Source organism: Myxocyprinus asiaticus, chromosome 48 (assembly GCF_019703515.2).
Source record: "Myxocyprinus asiaticus isolate MX2 ecotype Aquarium Trade chromosome 48, UBuf_Myxa_2, whole genome shotgun sequence".
Taxonomy (NCBI): Eukaryota; Metazoa; Chordata; class Actinopteri; order Cypriniformes; family Catostomidae; genus Myxocyprinus; species Myxocyprinus asiaticus.
In genome coordinates this window covers 15,684,662-15,703,515 of record NC_059391.1, presented here as the reverse complement: position 1 = coordinate 15,703,515, position 18,854 = coordinate 15,684,662, and the positions used below count along the sequence as shown (strand labels likewise).

General features: G+C 35.6%; 1 protein-coding gene, 1 long non-coding RNA gene and 1 pseudogene across 2 annotated transcripts; all 3 read left to right on the top strand.

Annotated features, from left to right (window-relative positions):
• Nucleotides 1–5,508: 5,508 nt before the first annotated feature.
• On the top strand, nucleotides 5,509–7,802 carry LOC127437802 (uncharacterized). Its single transcript, XR_007896615.1, has 3 exons — nucleotides 5,509–5,549; nucleotides 6,312–6,767; nucleotides 7,719–7,802. It is a non-coding gene; the product is annotated as an uncharacterized LOC127437802 (long non-coding RNA).
• Nucleotides 7,803–8,934: 1,132 nt separating this feature from the next.
• Nucleotides 8,935–12,248, top strand: LOC127437340 (troponin I, slow skeletal muscle-like; annotated as a pseudogene).
• A 359-nt stretch (nucleotides 12,249–12,607) lies between these two features.
• Nucleotides 12,608–18,325, top strand: LOC127437701 (bisphosphoglycerate mutase-like). Its single transcript, XM_051692785.1, has 3 exons — nucleotides 12,608–12,700; nucleotides 14,263–14,885; nucleotides 16,786–18,325. Exons 2-3 carry the CDS (start codon nucleotides 14,285–14,287, stop codon nucleotides 16,962–16,964), a joined length of 780 nt encoding a protein of 259 aa, XP_051548745.1. The 5' UTR covers nucleotides 12,608–12,700; nucleotides 14,263–14,284; the 3' UTR covers nucleotides 16,965–18,325.
• Nucleotides 18,326–18,854: the final 529 nt, after the last annotated feature.

Genomic DNA, 18,854 nt, shown 5'->3' with positions numbered 1-18,854 from the left:
AAGGTGTCATAAAGCTACAGTGTTTAAAATGTTTAGAGAAATCAACAAACGAATGGTTTATTACAGTGGCCTCTGCATAATCTGGGATAGGAGAAAATATTTTGGCATCAAAAAAATTCAGATCACTTTAGCTTTAAGTTTTTAAGAATCTAAAAATCTGCACAATACGTCTTGCACTATCTAAGTTCATCATTGTTTTGGGCAGGGCTATGTCTGAATTTATCGGTAAACCTGATATTAAAGAACCGACAAACAATTATTTGAAAAAGTATAAATATCAGTTTATAACATCAGTCAAACTGATTATCGGTCTGTCTTGTATAACAAGGAACATACTATGATACAGAAGGGAGTAAGCTGGGTTTAGAGGATACATACTGGCTGTTGCCACACAGGCAGTTTTGCAATGAACCCTTGTACAAATCCATTTTAAGAAAAGAACTTCTTGCATTTGGCATCCCTTCATCGACTAAAATAAATTTAGGACAAATGACAGGTGGTAATATATTACATGTCAATAGGAGTGTCACCTCACAGAGAGAATGAGGTGTGACTAGGGCAGCTCACATTACAATCAGACAATTTCTCCACCTGCTCACTGTCCTCTAAACAAAAAATGATTTATACTCCATTGTTTCATTGCCAGCTATTTGTTGCGTAGTTGCTTAATGTGTATAGAAATTAGCACCATCATGAGATGACTATCATTGCATAACATTCTGTCACAACTAACTGGCATAAACTGATACTGCAGAAACAATTTGCTAGGCTATTTTTGGATCAACCTTATCCTGTTTTTGTTATTTTATTCCCATCTCTTTCTCTCATTTTCTCTCTATATTTTAATGTTCTGATATCACACACCATTTCTCTCCATATACAACGATTTTATCTGCATTTGCTATTTAATATAATCTGCCTTATTTACTCTGTGGTAGTTCATATACAGTATGTTCTACTGTGTGACATGCTTTACTCGATCAAAAACTATTTTTAAGCTTCTTCTTAATTATTATTCATGCAGTTCTTTTAAAAATGTTACAATTACTTTGATTAAAATGCAATATATATATATATATATATATATATATATATATATATATATATATATATATATATATGTGTGTGTGTGTGTGTGTGTGTGTTAGGAATTTTCAGGATTGGCCCTTAAGTATCTAGTCAGGTCTGCAATCGCTGTCTCGATCCAGATCCTCATGAGGGGAGAAATGAATGACACAGACACTTAAGTATGCTTTATTGTACTTTATTGTTCAGCACAGCATTATATACATTTGTAAGAACAGGAAAAGCAGTACACTAACTACATTATCCAATGAGATTAAACATTACCTTATTTGGATAGACATACATAAAGATTCTGCATTAATTATGTAAATTAAACAAAATATTCTAGAATAGAGGAGTGATGTTCAACTTTTGACCTCAGACACTCAGAGAAGAAAAACAGGGAACTCTTTCCACATATTTCCGTTACTGACACACACACAAGAAAATAGGAACTGAGTACTAGCTGTGAAATATCAGCTTAAATATACACTATATTGCCAAAAGTATTCGCTCACCCATCCAAATAATTGAATTCAGGTGTTCCAATCACTTCCATGGCCACAGGTGTATAAAATGAAGCACCTAGGCATGCAGACTGCTTCTACAAACATTTGTGAAAGAATGGGCCACTCTCAGGAGCTCAGTGAATTCCAGCGTGGTACTGTGATAGGATGCCACCTGTGCAACAAGTCCAGTCGTGAAATTTCCTCGCTACTAAATATTCCACAGTCAACTCTCAGTGATATTATAACAAAGTGGAAGCGATTGGGAATGACAGCAACTCAGCCACGAAGTGGTAGGCCATGTAAAATGACAGAGCGGGGTCAGCGGATGCTGAGGCGCATAGTGCGCAGAGGTCGCCAACTTTCTGCAGAGTCAATCGCTACAGACCTCCAAAGTTCATGTGGCCTTCAGATTAGCTCAAGAACAGTGCGTAGAGAGCTTCATGGAATGGGTTTCCATGGCCGAGCAGCTGCATCCAAGCCATACATCACCAAGTACAATGCAAAGCGTCGGATGCAGTGGTGTAAAGCACGCCGCCACTGGACTCTAGAGCAGTGGAGAGGCATTCTCTGGAGTGACGAATCACGCTTCTCCATCTGGCAATCTGATGGACGAGTCTGGGTTTGGTGGTTGCCAGGAGAACGGTACTTGTCTGACTGCATTGTGCCAACTGTGAAGTTTGGTGGAGGGGGATTATGGTGTGGGGTTGTTTTTCAGGAGCTGGGCTTGGCCCCTTAGTTCCAGTGAAAGGAACTCTGAATGCTTCAGCATACCAAGAGATTTTGGACAATTCCATGCTCCCAACTTTGTGGGAACAGTTTGGGGATGGCCCCTTCCTGTTCCAACATGACTGCGCACCAGTGCACAAAGCAAGGTCCATAAAGACATGGATGAGCGAGTTTGGTGTGGAAGAACTTGACTGGCCTGCACAGAGTCCTGACCTCAACCCGATAGAGCACCTTTGGGATGAATTAGAGCGAAGACTGCGAGCCAGGCCTTCTCGTTCAACATCAGTGTCTGACCTCACAAATGCGCTTCTGGAAGAATGGTCAAAAATTCCCATAAACACACTCCTAAACCTTGTGGAAAGCCTTCCCAGAAGAGTTGAAGCTGTTATAGCTGCAAAGGGTGGGCCGACATCATATTAAACCCTATGGATTAAGAATGGGATGTCACTTAAGTTCATATGCGTCTAAAGGCAGATGAGCGAATACTTTTGGCAATATAGTGTATATATATCAACTGAGAGGTCAACTTTTCTCACTATATATATATATATATATATATATATATATATATATATATATATATATATATATATATATTAAAAAGTATTTGCCCCTTTCCTGATTTCTTCTATTTTTGTGTATTTTTCATACCAAATGGTTTTATATAACATAAAACACAAAATACAGTTTTCAAATGTACTTTTTTTTTTTTTTTTATGAAGCAAAAATGTTATCCAACACCTATATCACCCATGTCAAAAACTAACTGCCCACTTAAACTTAATAGCTGGTTGTGTCACCTTTAGCAGCAAAAACTGCAACCAAATGATTCCGATAACTGGAGATCAGTCTTTCACAACGCTGTGGTGAAATTTTGGCCCACTCTTCTTTGCAGAACTGCTCTAGTCCAGCCACATTAGGGTTTTTGAGCATGAACTGCCTGTTTAAGGTCCTGCTACAGCATCTCAATCAGGTTCGTCAGGACTTTGACTAGGCCACTCCAAAACTTTAATTTAGCTTCTTTTGAGCCAATCAGAGGTGGACTTACTCCTGTGCTTTGGATCATTGTCTTGCTGCATAATCCAGTTGCGCTTGAGCTTCAACTCACGGACTGATTTACGAATTTTCTGGTAGAGAGCTGAATTCATGTTTCCCTCAATTATTGCAAGTCGCCCTGGCCCTGAAGCAAAGCATCCCCACACCGTCACACTAACACCACCATGCTTGACTGTAGGTATGATGTTCTTTTTGTAGAATTCTGTGTTTGATTTACACCAGATGTAACAGGACCCCGTCTTTCAAACAGTTCCACTTTCAACTCATCAGTCCACAGAACATTCTTCCAAAAGGTTTGAGGGTCATCAAAGTGTGTTTTGGCTAAATTTAGACAAGCCGTAATGTTCTTCTGGGTTAGCATTGGTTTTCGCCTTGCCACACTTCCATGGATGGCATTTTTGGCCATTGTCTTTCTGATAGTGGAGTCATGAACAGTGACCTTTATTGATGCGAGAGAGGCCTGTAGTTCCTTGGATGTTGCCCTTGGCTTTTTTGTGACTTCCTGGATGAGTCATCACTGTGCTCTTGGAGGAATTTTGGAAGGACGGCCACTTCTGGGAAGGTCCACTACTGTGCCAAGTTTTCTCCATTTGGAGATGATGGCTCACACTGTGGTTCTTTGGAGTCCCTGAGCCTTTGAAATAGCTTTGTAACCCTTCCCAGACTGATGTATTTCAATCACCTTTTTCCTCATCATTTCTGGAATTTCTTTCGACCTTGGCATAGTGTACTACTAGGTGAGACCTTTTAGCCAACTTCATGCTGCTGAAAAAGTTCCATTTAGGTGCTGATTTGATTGAACAGGACTGGCAGTAATCAGGCCTGGGTGTGTCTAGTTCAGCTGAACCCCATTATGAATGCAGTTTCATAGATTTCATGGGGGGGGGGGGTATAACTTTTTGATTCAATAAATAACATTATAATTTAAAACTATTTTGTGTTTACTCAAATTGCCTTTATTTTATGTAAGATTTTGTTTGAATTTTTGACACAATTTAGTAAGATACAAAAGCAGAAGAAATCAGGATGGGGACAAATAAATTTTCACAGCACTATATATATATATATATATATATATATATATATATATATATATATATATATATATATGAATACATATAGTATGAATATATACACACTACTGGTCAAAAGCTTTGAAACACTTACACATTCTTTATTATAATTTTTTTCACATTTTAGAATAATAGTAAAGTCATCAAAACTATGGAATAACATAAATGGAACTATGGGAATTATGTTGTGACTAAACAAAATCCAAAATAAATCAAAACTGTGTTATATTTTAGCATCTTCAAAGCAGTCCCCCTTTGCCTAGAATTTGCAGACATGTACTCTTGACATTTTCTCAACCAACTTCTTGAGGTATCACCCTGGGATGCTTTTTAAACAGTATTGAAGGAGTTTCCATCTATGTTGGGCAATTATTGGCTGCTTTTCTTTATTATTTGGTCCAAGTCATCCATTTCAAAAACTTTTTTTTTTTTACATTTAGTTTTATAATGAAATAAGTTAATATGGTGGCAGAATTATATTTTTGTCTACAAAACTAATTTCAAACATTTAAGCATACACCTTCAGATCAAAAGATTTTTAAGATCATGAGAAATATTTCAGTCAAGTGTTTCAAACCTTTTGACCGGTAGTGTATATATATATATATATATATATATATATATATATATATATATATACCGGTGAACTGCATAAGAGAAATGGTGACCAGTTCAGCACCTACTGTAAAATAAACACTTTCTTTTACATTCGTTTACATTATAACCTAAAAACTTGAGTCTGATTAAAAAAAAAAAAAAAAAAAAAAAATTGACATGTTATGCATCAAATGCCCTCTTACAAATACTCAGTGGCACACATTTATTTTATCAAGGCATGCATCCCTCATCTTCAGACCTTTGACCTGGGCACTCTGATCACCAAAAAGAGGCATTTGAACCATTCAGTGCTGCATAGCTACGTGTCTCTGTCCAAATGAAAGTTGTTTTATTGCACTAGTTTACTGTTGTGAACAATGAATGTCATTAGAGTGGCACAGGCAGGGGTCTATTTTAGTGAGACGTTCCTATGGATGCTAAAGCTATAAATCTAAGGATTTTCTCCTTTCCTTCAGCAGCCAAGTAACTTTGTTAACTCTCCTGTCTTTTCTTCTTCTACCAGGTATGTCTTTTTCAGTAGTGATATAAGATTAATAAATATGTGTTTGGTTATGTTTTGATAGCAAATGTGTTGTGTACCAATAACATTTGCTTGTAGAGCATTCAATTATTTTGGAAGAGGCAGAGATTTGTTTTGTTTTTTTACTGTGAAAGTAGGCTATATATTGAGTGATTTAAATATAATTTATCCAAAACTTGAAGGCAGTTGGTTACAAGTATGCCTTTATATAGATACCTCTCAAATTAGTGACAATCTAGGAAGATTTTCAACTATATGCTAAAACAGACAGTCTTACCGCTGTGTAGAGGACAAATAGGAAAAAGGTCAAATGGATTAAAGGGTCCAGTTACCACTGTCAGTTACACATTATAATTAATTTATGCATTATCCTTAAAAGATTGCATAAATTATTTATACAATAGTAAACATGGAAATGGGATGTATTAGGAAATCCCTATCCATATTTTCTACATCCACAATATAAGACATTTGAAATATAACATTTCAAAATATATTATTTATTTACTTATTTTGTCATTTCAATAGACAATTGTGACTTGAATGCAATATACAGCATGTGGTTTCAACATTCCCTTTTAGAGATATGTGACTTTAATCATAAAATAAGACTTTATTTAACTTTGTAGGGCAACAATAAACCAAAGAGATGAGTGTGCAATGCTTTTTAGCTTAAATATTCTCATTTGTCCCTTTCCATATGTTTCTGAGTAGTTGTTACCATATTGTTTTCTGCTTTCTCAGAAAAGGGAGCAATACAACTGTCTCAACCATCACAGGCATTTAAGATTTATGATATCTGTCATGTGTCTCTATCAACATTCTCTTCTTTCTGTGCTCCACTGACTGCTTCAAACTGAAGCCCCCAATCAAAGCCATAATCCAAGACTACCTCAGCTCGTCGGTTGAGGTTGATGACGAGTGCCACCTGTCAGCCACAGCTGAAAAACTCATTCTCCTATTGTAAACCTTTTCTTTTACAATAAGTGCTTAAGCAGAGACAGAAAAATCATAGTAGTTTAATTTTTACTGTATTGATATAGCAAAAGTACAATTTTTGACAATAATTTTGACAATATAATGGACCGGTCATCATCAAGATCAGACTGCTGAATACTGCACTGGAAATGCTGAGAGTATGAAGCAAGAGAAAGAAAAAGAGAGCGAACAAGCGCTAACCTGAAGAAAATAGAGGAGAAGGTAATGCCAGCCAGCTATGTATGGTTTCCTACCACAGCATAGAGGACTTGACTGGAGCCACAAGCTCAAACCACAATATCTTCAATAATTGCATAATAATAAAATTAACTGTAATGGGGTAAGTTTAGTACCCCATTACAAGAGCTGTTTAGTACCTTTTCAGTCAGGTACTAAACAGCCAAAGATGAAAATATACAAAAAATAATACGAAAATAAAACAATAAACAATGACTAAATGTCCAACATTTACTTTAAACTGACTTTAATGCTCTATTTAAACTCCGTGACTACGTGACCGCATGGTTCCTTGTCTCCATCTATGAGCGATCTCCGTGCATGCGCACTCTCTGTGCACAAGCGATCTCCGCGCCTTTCCGGCGAGCCGCATTTCAGAATAAGTCTATATAGGCACAATAACTTAAAGCGGGCAAAATAACATTTACAAATAAAATAAACACATAACTATTATTAAGAAAATATAGAATTATTATGTACGATATTAGAACAATATATTAAACCACAAAAACTACTCAAATAACTGAGGGTTATTTACAGTAAGGTGGGCAAGGAGGAGGCAGGAACCGGCAGAACAGTCAACGTAAACTTTAATGACAGACATAACAACATAAAACAAACACAAACAGCGCAGCCACATGTGTCTCTCTCTCGAACTGGCGCCTCCGGCTCCCTTCCGGCTGATTAGCCCGATTCAGGGCCGGGCGTGTCCTCACGGCCCGGCCCCGCCCTCCTCCTCGTCACATTAACATTTTTCATAAATGTAGCACATCTTGAGGTCAACAGATACATTCCATAAAAAAATTAAAATAAAATACTTCAAGGCAGTACATGTAAACAAAATGATTAATACAAATATAAAAACTTTATGAAACTGCTTTCATAAAAGGAAAAAATCTTAATGTTTTTCAATTATTTCTGTCTCTTTATGCATAGAAAGAAGAGGTAAAAAAGTGGAGTTTTATGTCTGTTATGGAAGGCAGGAAGAAGCTATCTGATACTGGGCAATAAAAGGTAAAAACTAATGGTCACAGAGGCCACAAAAATTTAAAGCCTATATTTTAATTTAACTGCATTGTTTTTGTTTTTCATAATTTTATTTTATTTATTTTATTACACAGACATAGTTCAAAGTATATCACAAGCGAGTTGGTTAAATGACTGGTACAAATATAGATTGTGTTATAGATTACCTGAAAGAGTTAAAAGCATATCAATGTCTGATCAAAATCTCTTAAAAAAGAAAGAAGGAAACACACACCTGCAAAGCACCCATAAATGATTTTTAATAGGTAAGTACTGACGTCAGTCTGAGGAAGAGCGGTATGCTCGAAGACGGCAGGTTAGTTTGTCTATTGAGGCGGAACACTGTGTGGAACGTTGTTATGGACCATGCGTGACACGGACGGGTTAAGCCATTGTTTACTGTCTCCAGGACACGAGTGGGGTCCAAGTTGTGTGGCAAGTGAGGTGGCAACTACCACCCCGTGCCACCCTTCTGGCCCCGCACCTGCTCTCAGCCATCACTTAGATTTCAAATTCATAAATATGGAAATATCTATAATTTTAAATCTTTATTGACCAAATTATTCCAAACAGACTTCAAGTATTCTTTAATATCCTTGCATTAATTGTCCTCACACATTGCTCAATTGTATTTGAATACCCCCATTACCCAGACAGCACACATACTGATGTCTGATTTAGAGTGTTTCATCTGGAAAGCACTGCATTAACATCTGATAAACATCTTTATACATTCTGTATCATAAACGTCTCAAAGACATCTGCCTAATGTCCTTTAGACATCCGACAGGAATTGTCTAGACATAATGCAGATAAGCAAACAATCAAAATAAATGAAAAACAAAAAATACATCTTCCACATGTAAACACACACACCAAATAGATGTCTGAATGATGTGTGTGTGCTATCAGGGTCATGTCCTTTCAATGAGGTCATGATATTTTTAAACTTTCAGTGTAAACAATTGTCACATGTGGCAATCGTTCCCTTCCAAAAATAGTGTATACAAGACCTAGTGCACAATACACCTTCAATAATAGTGGAGTATTGTTGCATTCACCTTTAGTCTACAGAATACTAAGTATACTTCAGTATCAGGTGGCTCGTAACATTGCTGAATCGCGTATGCTTGGAGCTGTCTGGAATGCAAAGCATTTGAGAATTGCATTGGTGTGGACAGTAATCTATTTTAGTAAGCCTCTTTTAAGGGCATCAGACTCTATAAATTTGCAGAGTTTCTTCCCTCTGGCCATAACAAAGTCATATTGTGCTTCCATCATCTGAGAGGTAAGTACTGTCAGGTTATTGACACTGATGAGTTAGTAACAAATAAACCTTATATTGTTTTGTTCATTAGAATCAGAAAGTAATTGTAGAGTTTTTAGCTTCTTAACTAAATGTCTTCTTTACTTTAACAAATCTGGCAAAGACTCAATTTTAAACATTTCAAAAAATACTTTTTGAAAATGGACCAAAACCTAACTCTTTAAAAGAGTAAAAGATGTGTTTACACAGAGCATTTTGCATTCAGTTGATTTTTTAGGAAGTCAAAAAGCACATTTTATCCAGTTTTTGGTGTGTAATAGTGAACCTGTACATAAAAATATGCTGTCATTATGCATTGCTTACAGAAAACTGAAATATTCTGTCATTTGTAAGTTTACAGGAAAAACAAAGGCACTAACATGTCTGAGTCTACGTAAGTTTTTTATGTACTCAGCAACAGTTTAATATTTTAATCTATTTATATTTTAAATATATTCCATAGTTAAATAGTTTATCTCATTCTCTTGTATGTGTGTGTCTGTATGTGCATATGTGTGTATCTTGTGTTGTAGTCCGGTGAGTATCCTACAAGTTTTAAAAATAGAAACTCTTTGACACATATTACTGAGTACATTTTGTACTTCAATAACAAATAATTAAACATTATTACATTTTTGACAGGGTCACATTGTTGTTCATGTCATATTGGCTCTCTTCCTTAGAGAAAGTCAAAGATTACCGCATCTCGTCGGTTATTCTTAAAGGTGAGTATCAATGATGTTAGAAATATGTACATTGTGCTAACTCTGTGTTTATGACATTGTCTGTACTCGTGTTGTAAGTGAACATGTTTTACATAAAGTAACCATTTGGAATAATCAGTTTACCATAATTGTTATATGGCAATGAAAATCGTGATATTATACAGTGCATTATCACATGTCCCCTACTGAAAAAGTCTTATGAATACAGTTAGATGTGGTGTAATTTGATCAACTGTACTGGTGTGCTTTAATGATCATTGTTCATGTGAATCAGCATCCTCCATCATTTTGATGCATTGATTTACAGACCAAAATACTGAAGAAGGCCAGCACATTGCTTGTGGAAGAAAAGGAACAGAAAAAGATTGAGAGAGAAGGAACACTCAGTGAGAGAGTTCCTCCACTCAAACTGTCTGGACTATCTGTACAGGACTTACAGGTTGTTATTCCATAGTGAAACAAGATGAAAGCCATTCATATTTTGTCAAGATTCATTTGACTCTTACTTGCCAATGTTCTTTTTACAGAATCTGTGCAAAGAAATACATCAGAAAATTGATGTTGTGGATGAGGAACGATATGACGTTGAAGCTAAAATTTTCAAAAGTGAAAAGGAGGTAACTTTTAACACTGAGAAATTGACAATACAATTAAGTTCACATTATGCGACAAAAGTAAACAAAGTAAACAACTTAATAGTTAGTTTTGTCTGACGGAACTGTGGTAACTCTTTAAATTAAGGTGCTATTTGTTACCATTAGTTGCATTAGGTATCAAGATAACAATGAAAAATTATAATTATTATTATTTTACAGTATTTGTTCATCTTGGTTTTTAGTTCATTATTTTTTAGTTCATGTTAGCTTAAAATGCATAAAATAAAGTTAACAAAAACAACTTTTAATGTTAGAAATGTATTAGTATAATATGTAGAAATTAACATTAACCAAGATTGATAAATGCTGTAAAAGCATTGTTCAAAATAAGTTAATGTTAACATGTTACTGTGTTAACTAATATTAATGTATGGTAGGGCTGCAACTTATGATTATTTTGATAATCGATTAATCTAATGATCATTAGAACGATTATTTGACTATTCTGCGATTATTGTAACGATTAATCATTAGCTCTTAACCGATTATTCAGCTTGTGCCCCGACTTAAAAGGTTATATTAAACGTGTTTACTAACAATAAAGAGGACAAGATCATCTTTTAAAAATACCTCTAAATGACATTCACTGAATTAAAGGGGGAAAAAAAATAGCTCCGGCTCCATTTATTCAAATAATCGTTTCAGCCGTAATGTACGGTATACAACTTTATTGTAAAGTGTTACCAAAGTTGCCAATTAGAATCTGAGGTGTAGGAATGATTTGAAAAGTAAAGGGAGGGAAACATGATTTGAAAAGCAATCTCAAATTACTTATCTTATAAATTCTCATAATTACACATAATTTACTTTAGCTTGGTTGGGAAGAGCCCTAATACAGTCAGTCCTAAATAATTAATGGTTTCTTTGTAGATTGCAGATCTGAGCCACAAAATCTTTGACCTGAAGGGTAAAATGAAGAGACCTGCCCTGAAGAGAGTGAGGGTGTCTGCTGATGCCATGCTTGGTGCCCTGCTAGGTGCCAAACACAAAGAATCCATTGACTTCAAGGCAAACCTTAAGACAGTGAAGAAAGAAGAGGAAAAGGTAAGAATCAATATACAGTACCTCGATACAAAAACATCAATAGCTTATCAAGATTTTATTACTGAAACACAACATTTGAAATATGATATTATTCCAATAATAAATTAAATAATGTTTAAAGATTTGTAACAATATTAAAGCTTTTATTAAAGGTTAATAAACCTATTACCTATTAAACATGCTTTCTTTGACTTCTGAAAACTGGGATTGTTTACTTAGAAACAGTAACTGTGTCTAATGCATTTAACTTTAATCCACACAGAAAGAGGAAGTAACTGACTGGCGTAAAAATGTGGATGCTATGTCAGGAATGGAGGGCAGGAAGAAACTGTTTGCTGGACCAAATGCTCAATGAATTTTAACATAGGGTCATTTCAAATAATAAAATCCCATTTAAATAGGCTGTTTAATGCAGTTTAAATATACTGTTGTGTAACTACTACATTTAACTGTGGTTATGTGTTTGTTTTATTGTGTGAGTTAGATGAATGAGAAAGAAATATAGTGCAGATCTGCACTATTGTTGTACATACCTCAGCTGATATCGTTACACATTATGTTCTTTATGACACATATAAAACAGTAGTTTATGATAACATATGATTATTTTATAATTTCATCCTGTCATTATATAATAATTTTTATATCATAATATTTATATGTGATTAATTGTGTGTATTTTGACAAGAAATAAATGGACATCTGTTTACAAAAATCCAGGGTAATTCCAGGCTTTGCTTTGGTAATGCACCAAATGGTCATTTTCGAGGGTTCTGTGTGTAAATGGCGCTTTCCATTATTATAGAGTCTATTATACACTGTGTGTCAACAAAAGACAACTAACATTTCAGATTAAGTAGGTCAAAATTCAACGCTAGCTATTGGAATTTAATAGTACAGCTGGACCTACGTGCTGAAAATTAGGTCAATAAAGTTTTCAGTCCTGTACAAACTAATTTAAAGTTCCTCAGCACCCCAAAAATAACGTTACAGTTCCAATTCGCTACCATGGGGTTAAACACGCCTACTTCTGGAGATCCGCGTATCTGATTGGCTCACACAAGTGTCACTTAATCAAACTGTATGTGTTTGTTGATAGCGGCACTAGCCTCGGCTGCAGTGCTGCTGTTTACTGTGGGCTGGGCGGATTCTCATCTAAAGGTGAGATCTTCATTGTAGATTTCTGTGCATACAGCTTCTTCGATTATCACTTAGGTTCATGACTATTCGATAAAATCCATAATGATTGGAAGATTCATTTTCGCTAGTACGGAACGATTTCATAATAATGTGGCAAGCTAGTCCAGTTTTGTCGAATACTGTTTTCATACAGTAATGCAGTAGTTATGTATTAATTCGTCATATCGCCTCTGTTTAGGTATTTTACTTCAGGATAATTTTAGATTTTAGCTTGTGAATGCAAAAACTTCTCAATTTTATCCTATGAAAATAAGAGTTGGTCAGACTACTGATTGAATTAGCACCTTGCTGACATTTAGTTGACCCTTAACCTTTCTGTTCTCCAATTATGTTTATACCTGCTGACCTTATTTCTTCAAGGCAACTACAAATTGCTATTCCTTAATTCATTCATATCTGAGCTGTCTTAAAAGGCAAAGTTCACCCCAATTAAAATTCTGTGATCACTTACTCACCTTCACGTTGTTCCAAACCCATATGACATTCTTTCTTCCGTGGAATACAAAAAGAGATGCTAGGCACAATCACAGCTTCACCATTCACTTTTAAGGCTCCAGACTGCGACTTAAATTGTTGCAAATTTGACCAAAAATAAATGATTGCGATAATAATTGAATATCTTGTTGTCGCCATTGGCAACAGTCGGGTTGTGTATGTTCATATGCAGTCTCATCAGATATCATCTTGTGAGTTATTGAATACATCTTTAGAGCATCCACCAGTGTGTCTCGAGCCACTTTTCACTCTTTCTGTTGAGATGAGCTTGCTGCATGCAACAACAAAACACATGCTGAACCATGATGTCCGATTCGTCAACAAATGACTTTTGAACCAGGTCTTTTTAGTGAATCACCCAATGTTACTTTCTCAGCAAATCAGCCACAAGTGAGTTAACTGAGAGCGCAGACATTTCAAAATATGAGTCCCATGTGTATTTCGGTATTTCTAGACTTTTGTATTAACAGTCCCGCATTATGTACCAAATCACATTTTTTTTCTGGTTTTTATAGATTGGGACTGGCGTAGCACAATAAGCTGCTTCTGGGATTTAATTCAATTTGCATTCTTATAGCTCTTGTAAACTGGTCAAAATAACAAAAAAGATGTTTTCAGACCTCAAATAATGCAAAGAAAACAAGTTCATATTCATTTTTAAACAACACAATAATAATGTTTTAACTTAGGAAGAGTTCAGACATCAGTATTTGGTGGAATAACTCTGATTTTCAATCACAGCTTTCATGCGTCTTGGCATGCTCTCTACCAGAGCCCTGACTTTAATTGTATTTAACAAGATGCTATGAAAAGAATGGTGACCAAGTCTAACATTCAGTCATTCAAACTCCTTTTGTGTTAAATGGAAGAAAGTCATATGGGTTTGGAACAACTTGAGGGTGAGTACATGATGACATCTTATTAAAGCATGTATATAATGTCACTACATAGTCCATGTGCTAGATTATTGCGTATATTTGGGTTTAATTTCTGTCTCTACATCTCATTGCCTTGTAAAACCCTTTCAGGCCTCCATACTGCATCTTCCTGATGTCCAAATACAAACTTTTCCTGCTCAGGCATGGAGAAGGGGCCTGGAACAAGGAGAACCGCTTCTGCAGCTGGGTTGACCAGAAACTTAGCAAGAATGGGGTGGTGGAAGCCCAAGAGTGTGGTAGGCTCTTAAAAGAACAGGGGTACCAATTTGACCATGTTTTTACTTCAATACTGAGCCGCTCCATCCAGACAGCCTGGTTGGTGCTGGAGGCCATGGGCCAAGAGTGGGTCCCAGTCACCAAATCCTGGAGGTTAAATGAGCGGCATTATGGTGCCCTAATCGGCCTTAACCGGGCTGAAATGGCATTGAACCATGGTGAGGAACAGGTTAAACTGTGGAGGCGTAGCTATGATATCACTCCACCCCCCATAAATGAGTCACATCCCTTTTATGCTGAAATTTATAACGACCGCAGATACAGTACGTGTGATGTTCCGAAAGAGGAACTGCCCAAAACAGAAAGCCTGAAGGAGGTGTTGGACAGACTTCTGCCATACTGGAATGATGTCATTGTACCGGTGATCAAGACTGGCCAAACTGTCCTCATCTCTGCACATGGCAACAGCTGCAGAGCCTTGCTTAAACATTTGGAAGGTAAAAGATATTTGTTTTTTTCAAGCTGTTTTAAACCCAGTTTTATATAGGTTCAGCTGAAATTATACCATCAGGGGCACAATGGGTTAACTCTATGTTCATATGAACGGCATATGTTCTAGTTCATAACAAAAACTATTAATATTTGTTTGGAAGAACATCTCAAACTCCTTAAAACTAAGATATAACATCCCCCTAAAGGCTACTGAGTTAAAATTACTACCTAGTCTCATAGAATGAACGTTACTATAACTGCATTTTTGCAAACTGACTTTTATGTGCCGAATTCTACGTTTCGTCACAGTTTCCTGGTGAAATGAACACCAGATGCGCTACAACAACTGCGTTTTATTCACTTTCACACAAATCATGACTACGTCTGATTATGACTTTATAAACACTTATTTTTCGCACTATTACTCAAACACTGCTATGTTATGATATTTAAGCACTTTTAGCATAATGCATAATTTGAAAATGATAAATTTTCATGCTTGTATACACTTATTCCAATATGATTAACTTCCGCATTTGCTCACCTGATGGTGTTGGACTTTGATGTTGGGAGTCCGCGTTCGAGCCCAGCCAAACAGGCAAGCAGACACGTGAGATGAAATGTCATAGAAGCGTCATGAAATTATGTGCTTGCTTCAGAAAATGAGCTTTCCATTTTGTATTTTGTTTTTGGATATCGGTTAGTTTTACGAATTGGTTTAGGGTAAGGATGTCTGTTTTGTTTACCTCTCATTTGCGTTTAAGAAACTATCGGTTAGGTTTAGGCGTTGGTTAAGCTATGGAGATGTTTGTTTTGTATCTACCTTTCGTTTGATTTTAGATCACTGTTGTTAGGTTTACATTCAAGTTTTAGGTTAGGTAGGTACATTTCACTCATAACACCTCCATGTAACATTCACCTTAACCTCGTCTGATTACGACAACATTTCACTCGCTTTTGGCGCCCCCGCTGGACATTTCACTCTGAAACTGCAGCGAAACGTAAGGCATGTCATTTTGTTTTGCAAAAATGTTGCCACGGTCATGTATTGTTCATGACATCAGGCCGTAAAATTACATTGGCACTCTTTGCTATAACCCTTGACCTTTCGTCACTTGGAAGATAAGGCGGTAAATATGGCTACACGATTATGGCGTAAATCATAATTGCTGATTATTTCCTTTTATTGTGTAATTACGATTATTAATTTTGATTAATAGAATTTACATTAAAGTACTTATTTGGTTTGGGGCAGCTGCATGCCATATTTTCTATGTTAGCTATGCATCAAAACAAGTTGAGAACTGTGTTCCTGAATTGCTTTATTATTTTAATTGCATGAAAAACAAAGTGTTATTCACATTTTGAATAAATTATACACAGTACAATTTAGATAGTGAGCATTACTGATATGATTTTAGACTAATTTAAACGCCTCTGATTTGCCTTGGCATCCATGCACACAACGGTTAAAAAAAAATATTTTGTGAATAGGAATGTTTTGCGCAATGGGAGTACACCTAATTGGAATACTGTAATTGACGATTAAATAATTGTGGCAGCTGTAATTGTAAACTCAATTTTTTTTTTTTTTATTAATTGTGAATTCCTAGTGGTAAACATAACTCGCTTATTTTTGTTTTTAAAAGAATAAAAAAATCCTAAATTCTAAATATAGTATGAACGATATTACACAGAGTTGCTATTCAGACTTTTTCAATTTAAAACTTAAGTTAATTCTTTATTAGTTTAGGAGCTCATTAATAAATGTTATCAGTTATGGAGCACAAAGAGTGGACAGTGTGCAGTAGTATATAGCTATAAATTTGGTATTAAAAACATTCAAACATCCCCTCAAAATACTTTATTGTGCTTAATACATATTATTGCAATTTTTCTCAACAGATATATCGGAAGCAGACATTGTCAGTGTAACCTTGCCCACGGGAGTACCAGTCTTACTGGAGCTGGATGAGGATCTTCGACCCATCAAACCCCGTCAGCTCCTGGGTGACCAGGCCAAAATACAGGCAGCTATCAAAAAGGTAGAGGATCAGGGAAAGGTCAGTGCAGGAACTAAATAAGGATTCTTTGTGAAGAGTCAAAACCATGCAGAAAGGAGTTATTCAAAAAGTAAAGTTATTGGCACTAAAAGTTGCTCAATATGTCCTGAAGCACTGATCATTATACCAGGTAAGGATAGTTGCAGCAAATAGGTCAGCTCCTCTAACTGTTGGAGTCTTTATTGAGGCACAGGTTTCTGATTCAAAATACAGATTTATTACGAATATTTTCTCATTGCAGTAGAAGTAAAATGCAATAGTAGATACTGATATCAATTTATTTAAACTGGTCTTTTACTGAAACATGTTTATTTTTTGTTAGCTTTTTCATCCAAACCTGTTATTTTCTGAAAAACAGTGGTGCCTTTGGAAAAAATAGAATCTGTAAATTGTCTAATAAAAATGGATTGATAGTAATGTAGAGCTAATTCTAACCATTTGTGTTTTCAAAACAAGAAATACTGGGAGAATTCCAAATAGAAAGGGATCATTCGAAAAAGTAGTACAAAAAGAGAAAGAGCTTATCCCTGCAGAAATCAATATGTGACCATCCAGAGTTACCTTGATATATTGACTCCACTGTCAGGACCTTCCAAGGCACAGCTGAAACCTAATTGTATCCCAAAATGTTTTAATCAAGCTTTATTAAGTGTAATCTGTGTCCAGGAAACCAGCCCCTATTATTTGGTATGATGGACTTCATTGGAAGCATGTAGGGTTCATTTCTGAATTTGAAAAAATATTTAGTGCCATTTGCACTGGTAGCATATGCTTGCTAAATTTTAGAAAGGGACACTTTGTTTTTAAGTGAATGTATTTATTAGCAGAAATATGAATGTAAGTGTTAAGACTAACCTATATTCAGTTTTAAGATGAGCCGCCTCATGCAACAGCAAATGCAACTCTCACTAGCTCTTTTTTACTGTACTTCTTTATGTTGTACCAACCAACATTAACCAAAACTTGTGCAAAGAGAACAGCAAATAGCGTGCGCTCAGCTGCTCTGCACAAATAGTTGTTTGAAATATATGTGCATTGTAATACCTGTGTTTTGTTTATTTTGTGTATTTAATGTTGCACAACACTGTACTGTACTGTATCAATAGAGAAAATGTTATATGTTTGTACTCCTTTGTTATAATGGTCATGGATTTCACTGTTACATGTCTACTCCTGCTTAACTTCTATGATAGAGTTTTGGGACATTATAATTCATGGTTTATTTTTCACCATTCTGCAGCACTGGTATGCTAAGATTAGCACATCCCTTATCTTAGAAGTTCTCAAGTGGTAAAACATTTCACACCTATTACATTTTGAAATAGTTTATTGTAGAATAATGTAAAAGAATAAAGATTACAATTATAAATGTGGTTAATGAGCATTGAGATGAGTCTTTGAGGAAAAAGTAGCTTCTTTATTGAAATGCATAAAGCATGAAATGTGTTTATTCTATGTTAAACCAAGAACCCAAGTAAACCAGGAGGAGGTGCTACTGTACATTGCAAAAGTGTTTTCTAAGGAGACATTTATACAGTGGTACAAATAATGAGGGCAAGATGGGAAATTTGTCACATTAGTCATGTTGAGCTGGTATGTTCTCAAAAAAGGCGCTAAAAAAATCTCATCTATTTAAAGTTCTCTTTGAAGCTCCTGTTATAAAAGTGTTTCAAGCACACATTTCTTTAACATATTACATGCTCGTGGGAAAATAATATTCCCTCCATGCAAGGAATTACACGTATTCAAGAAATAATGTGATTTTCACTAACATGACCAGAGTCCTTTTCTAATTGCATATGATATTAACTCCTCATAAGACAACATATGTCATGGACAGTTTTCTAAAACAAGGAAATGTCCTTACTTTAAAACATGGATTTGAAACAGTACAAAAACATCATGGGAATT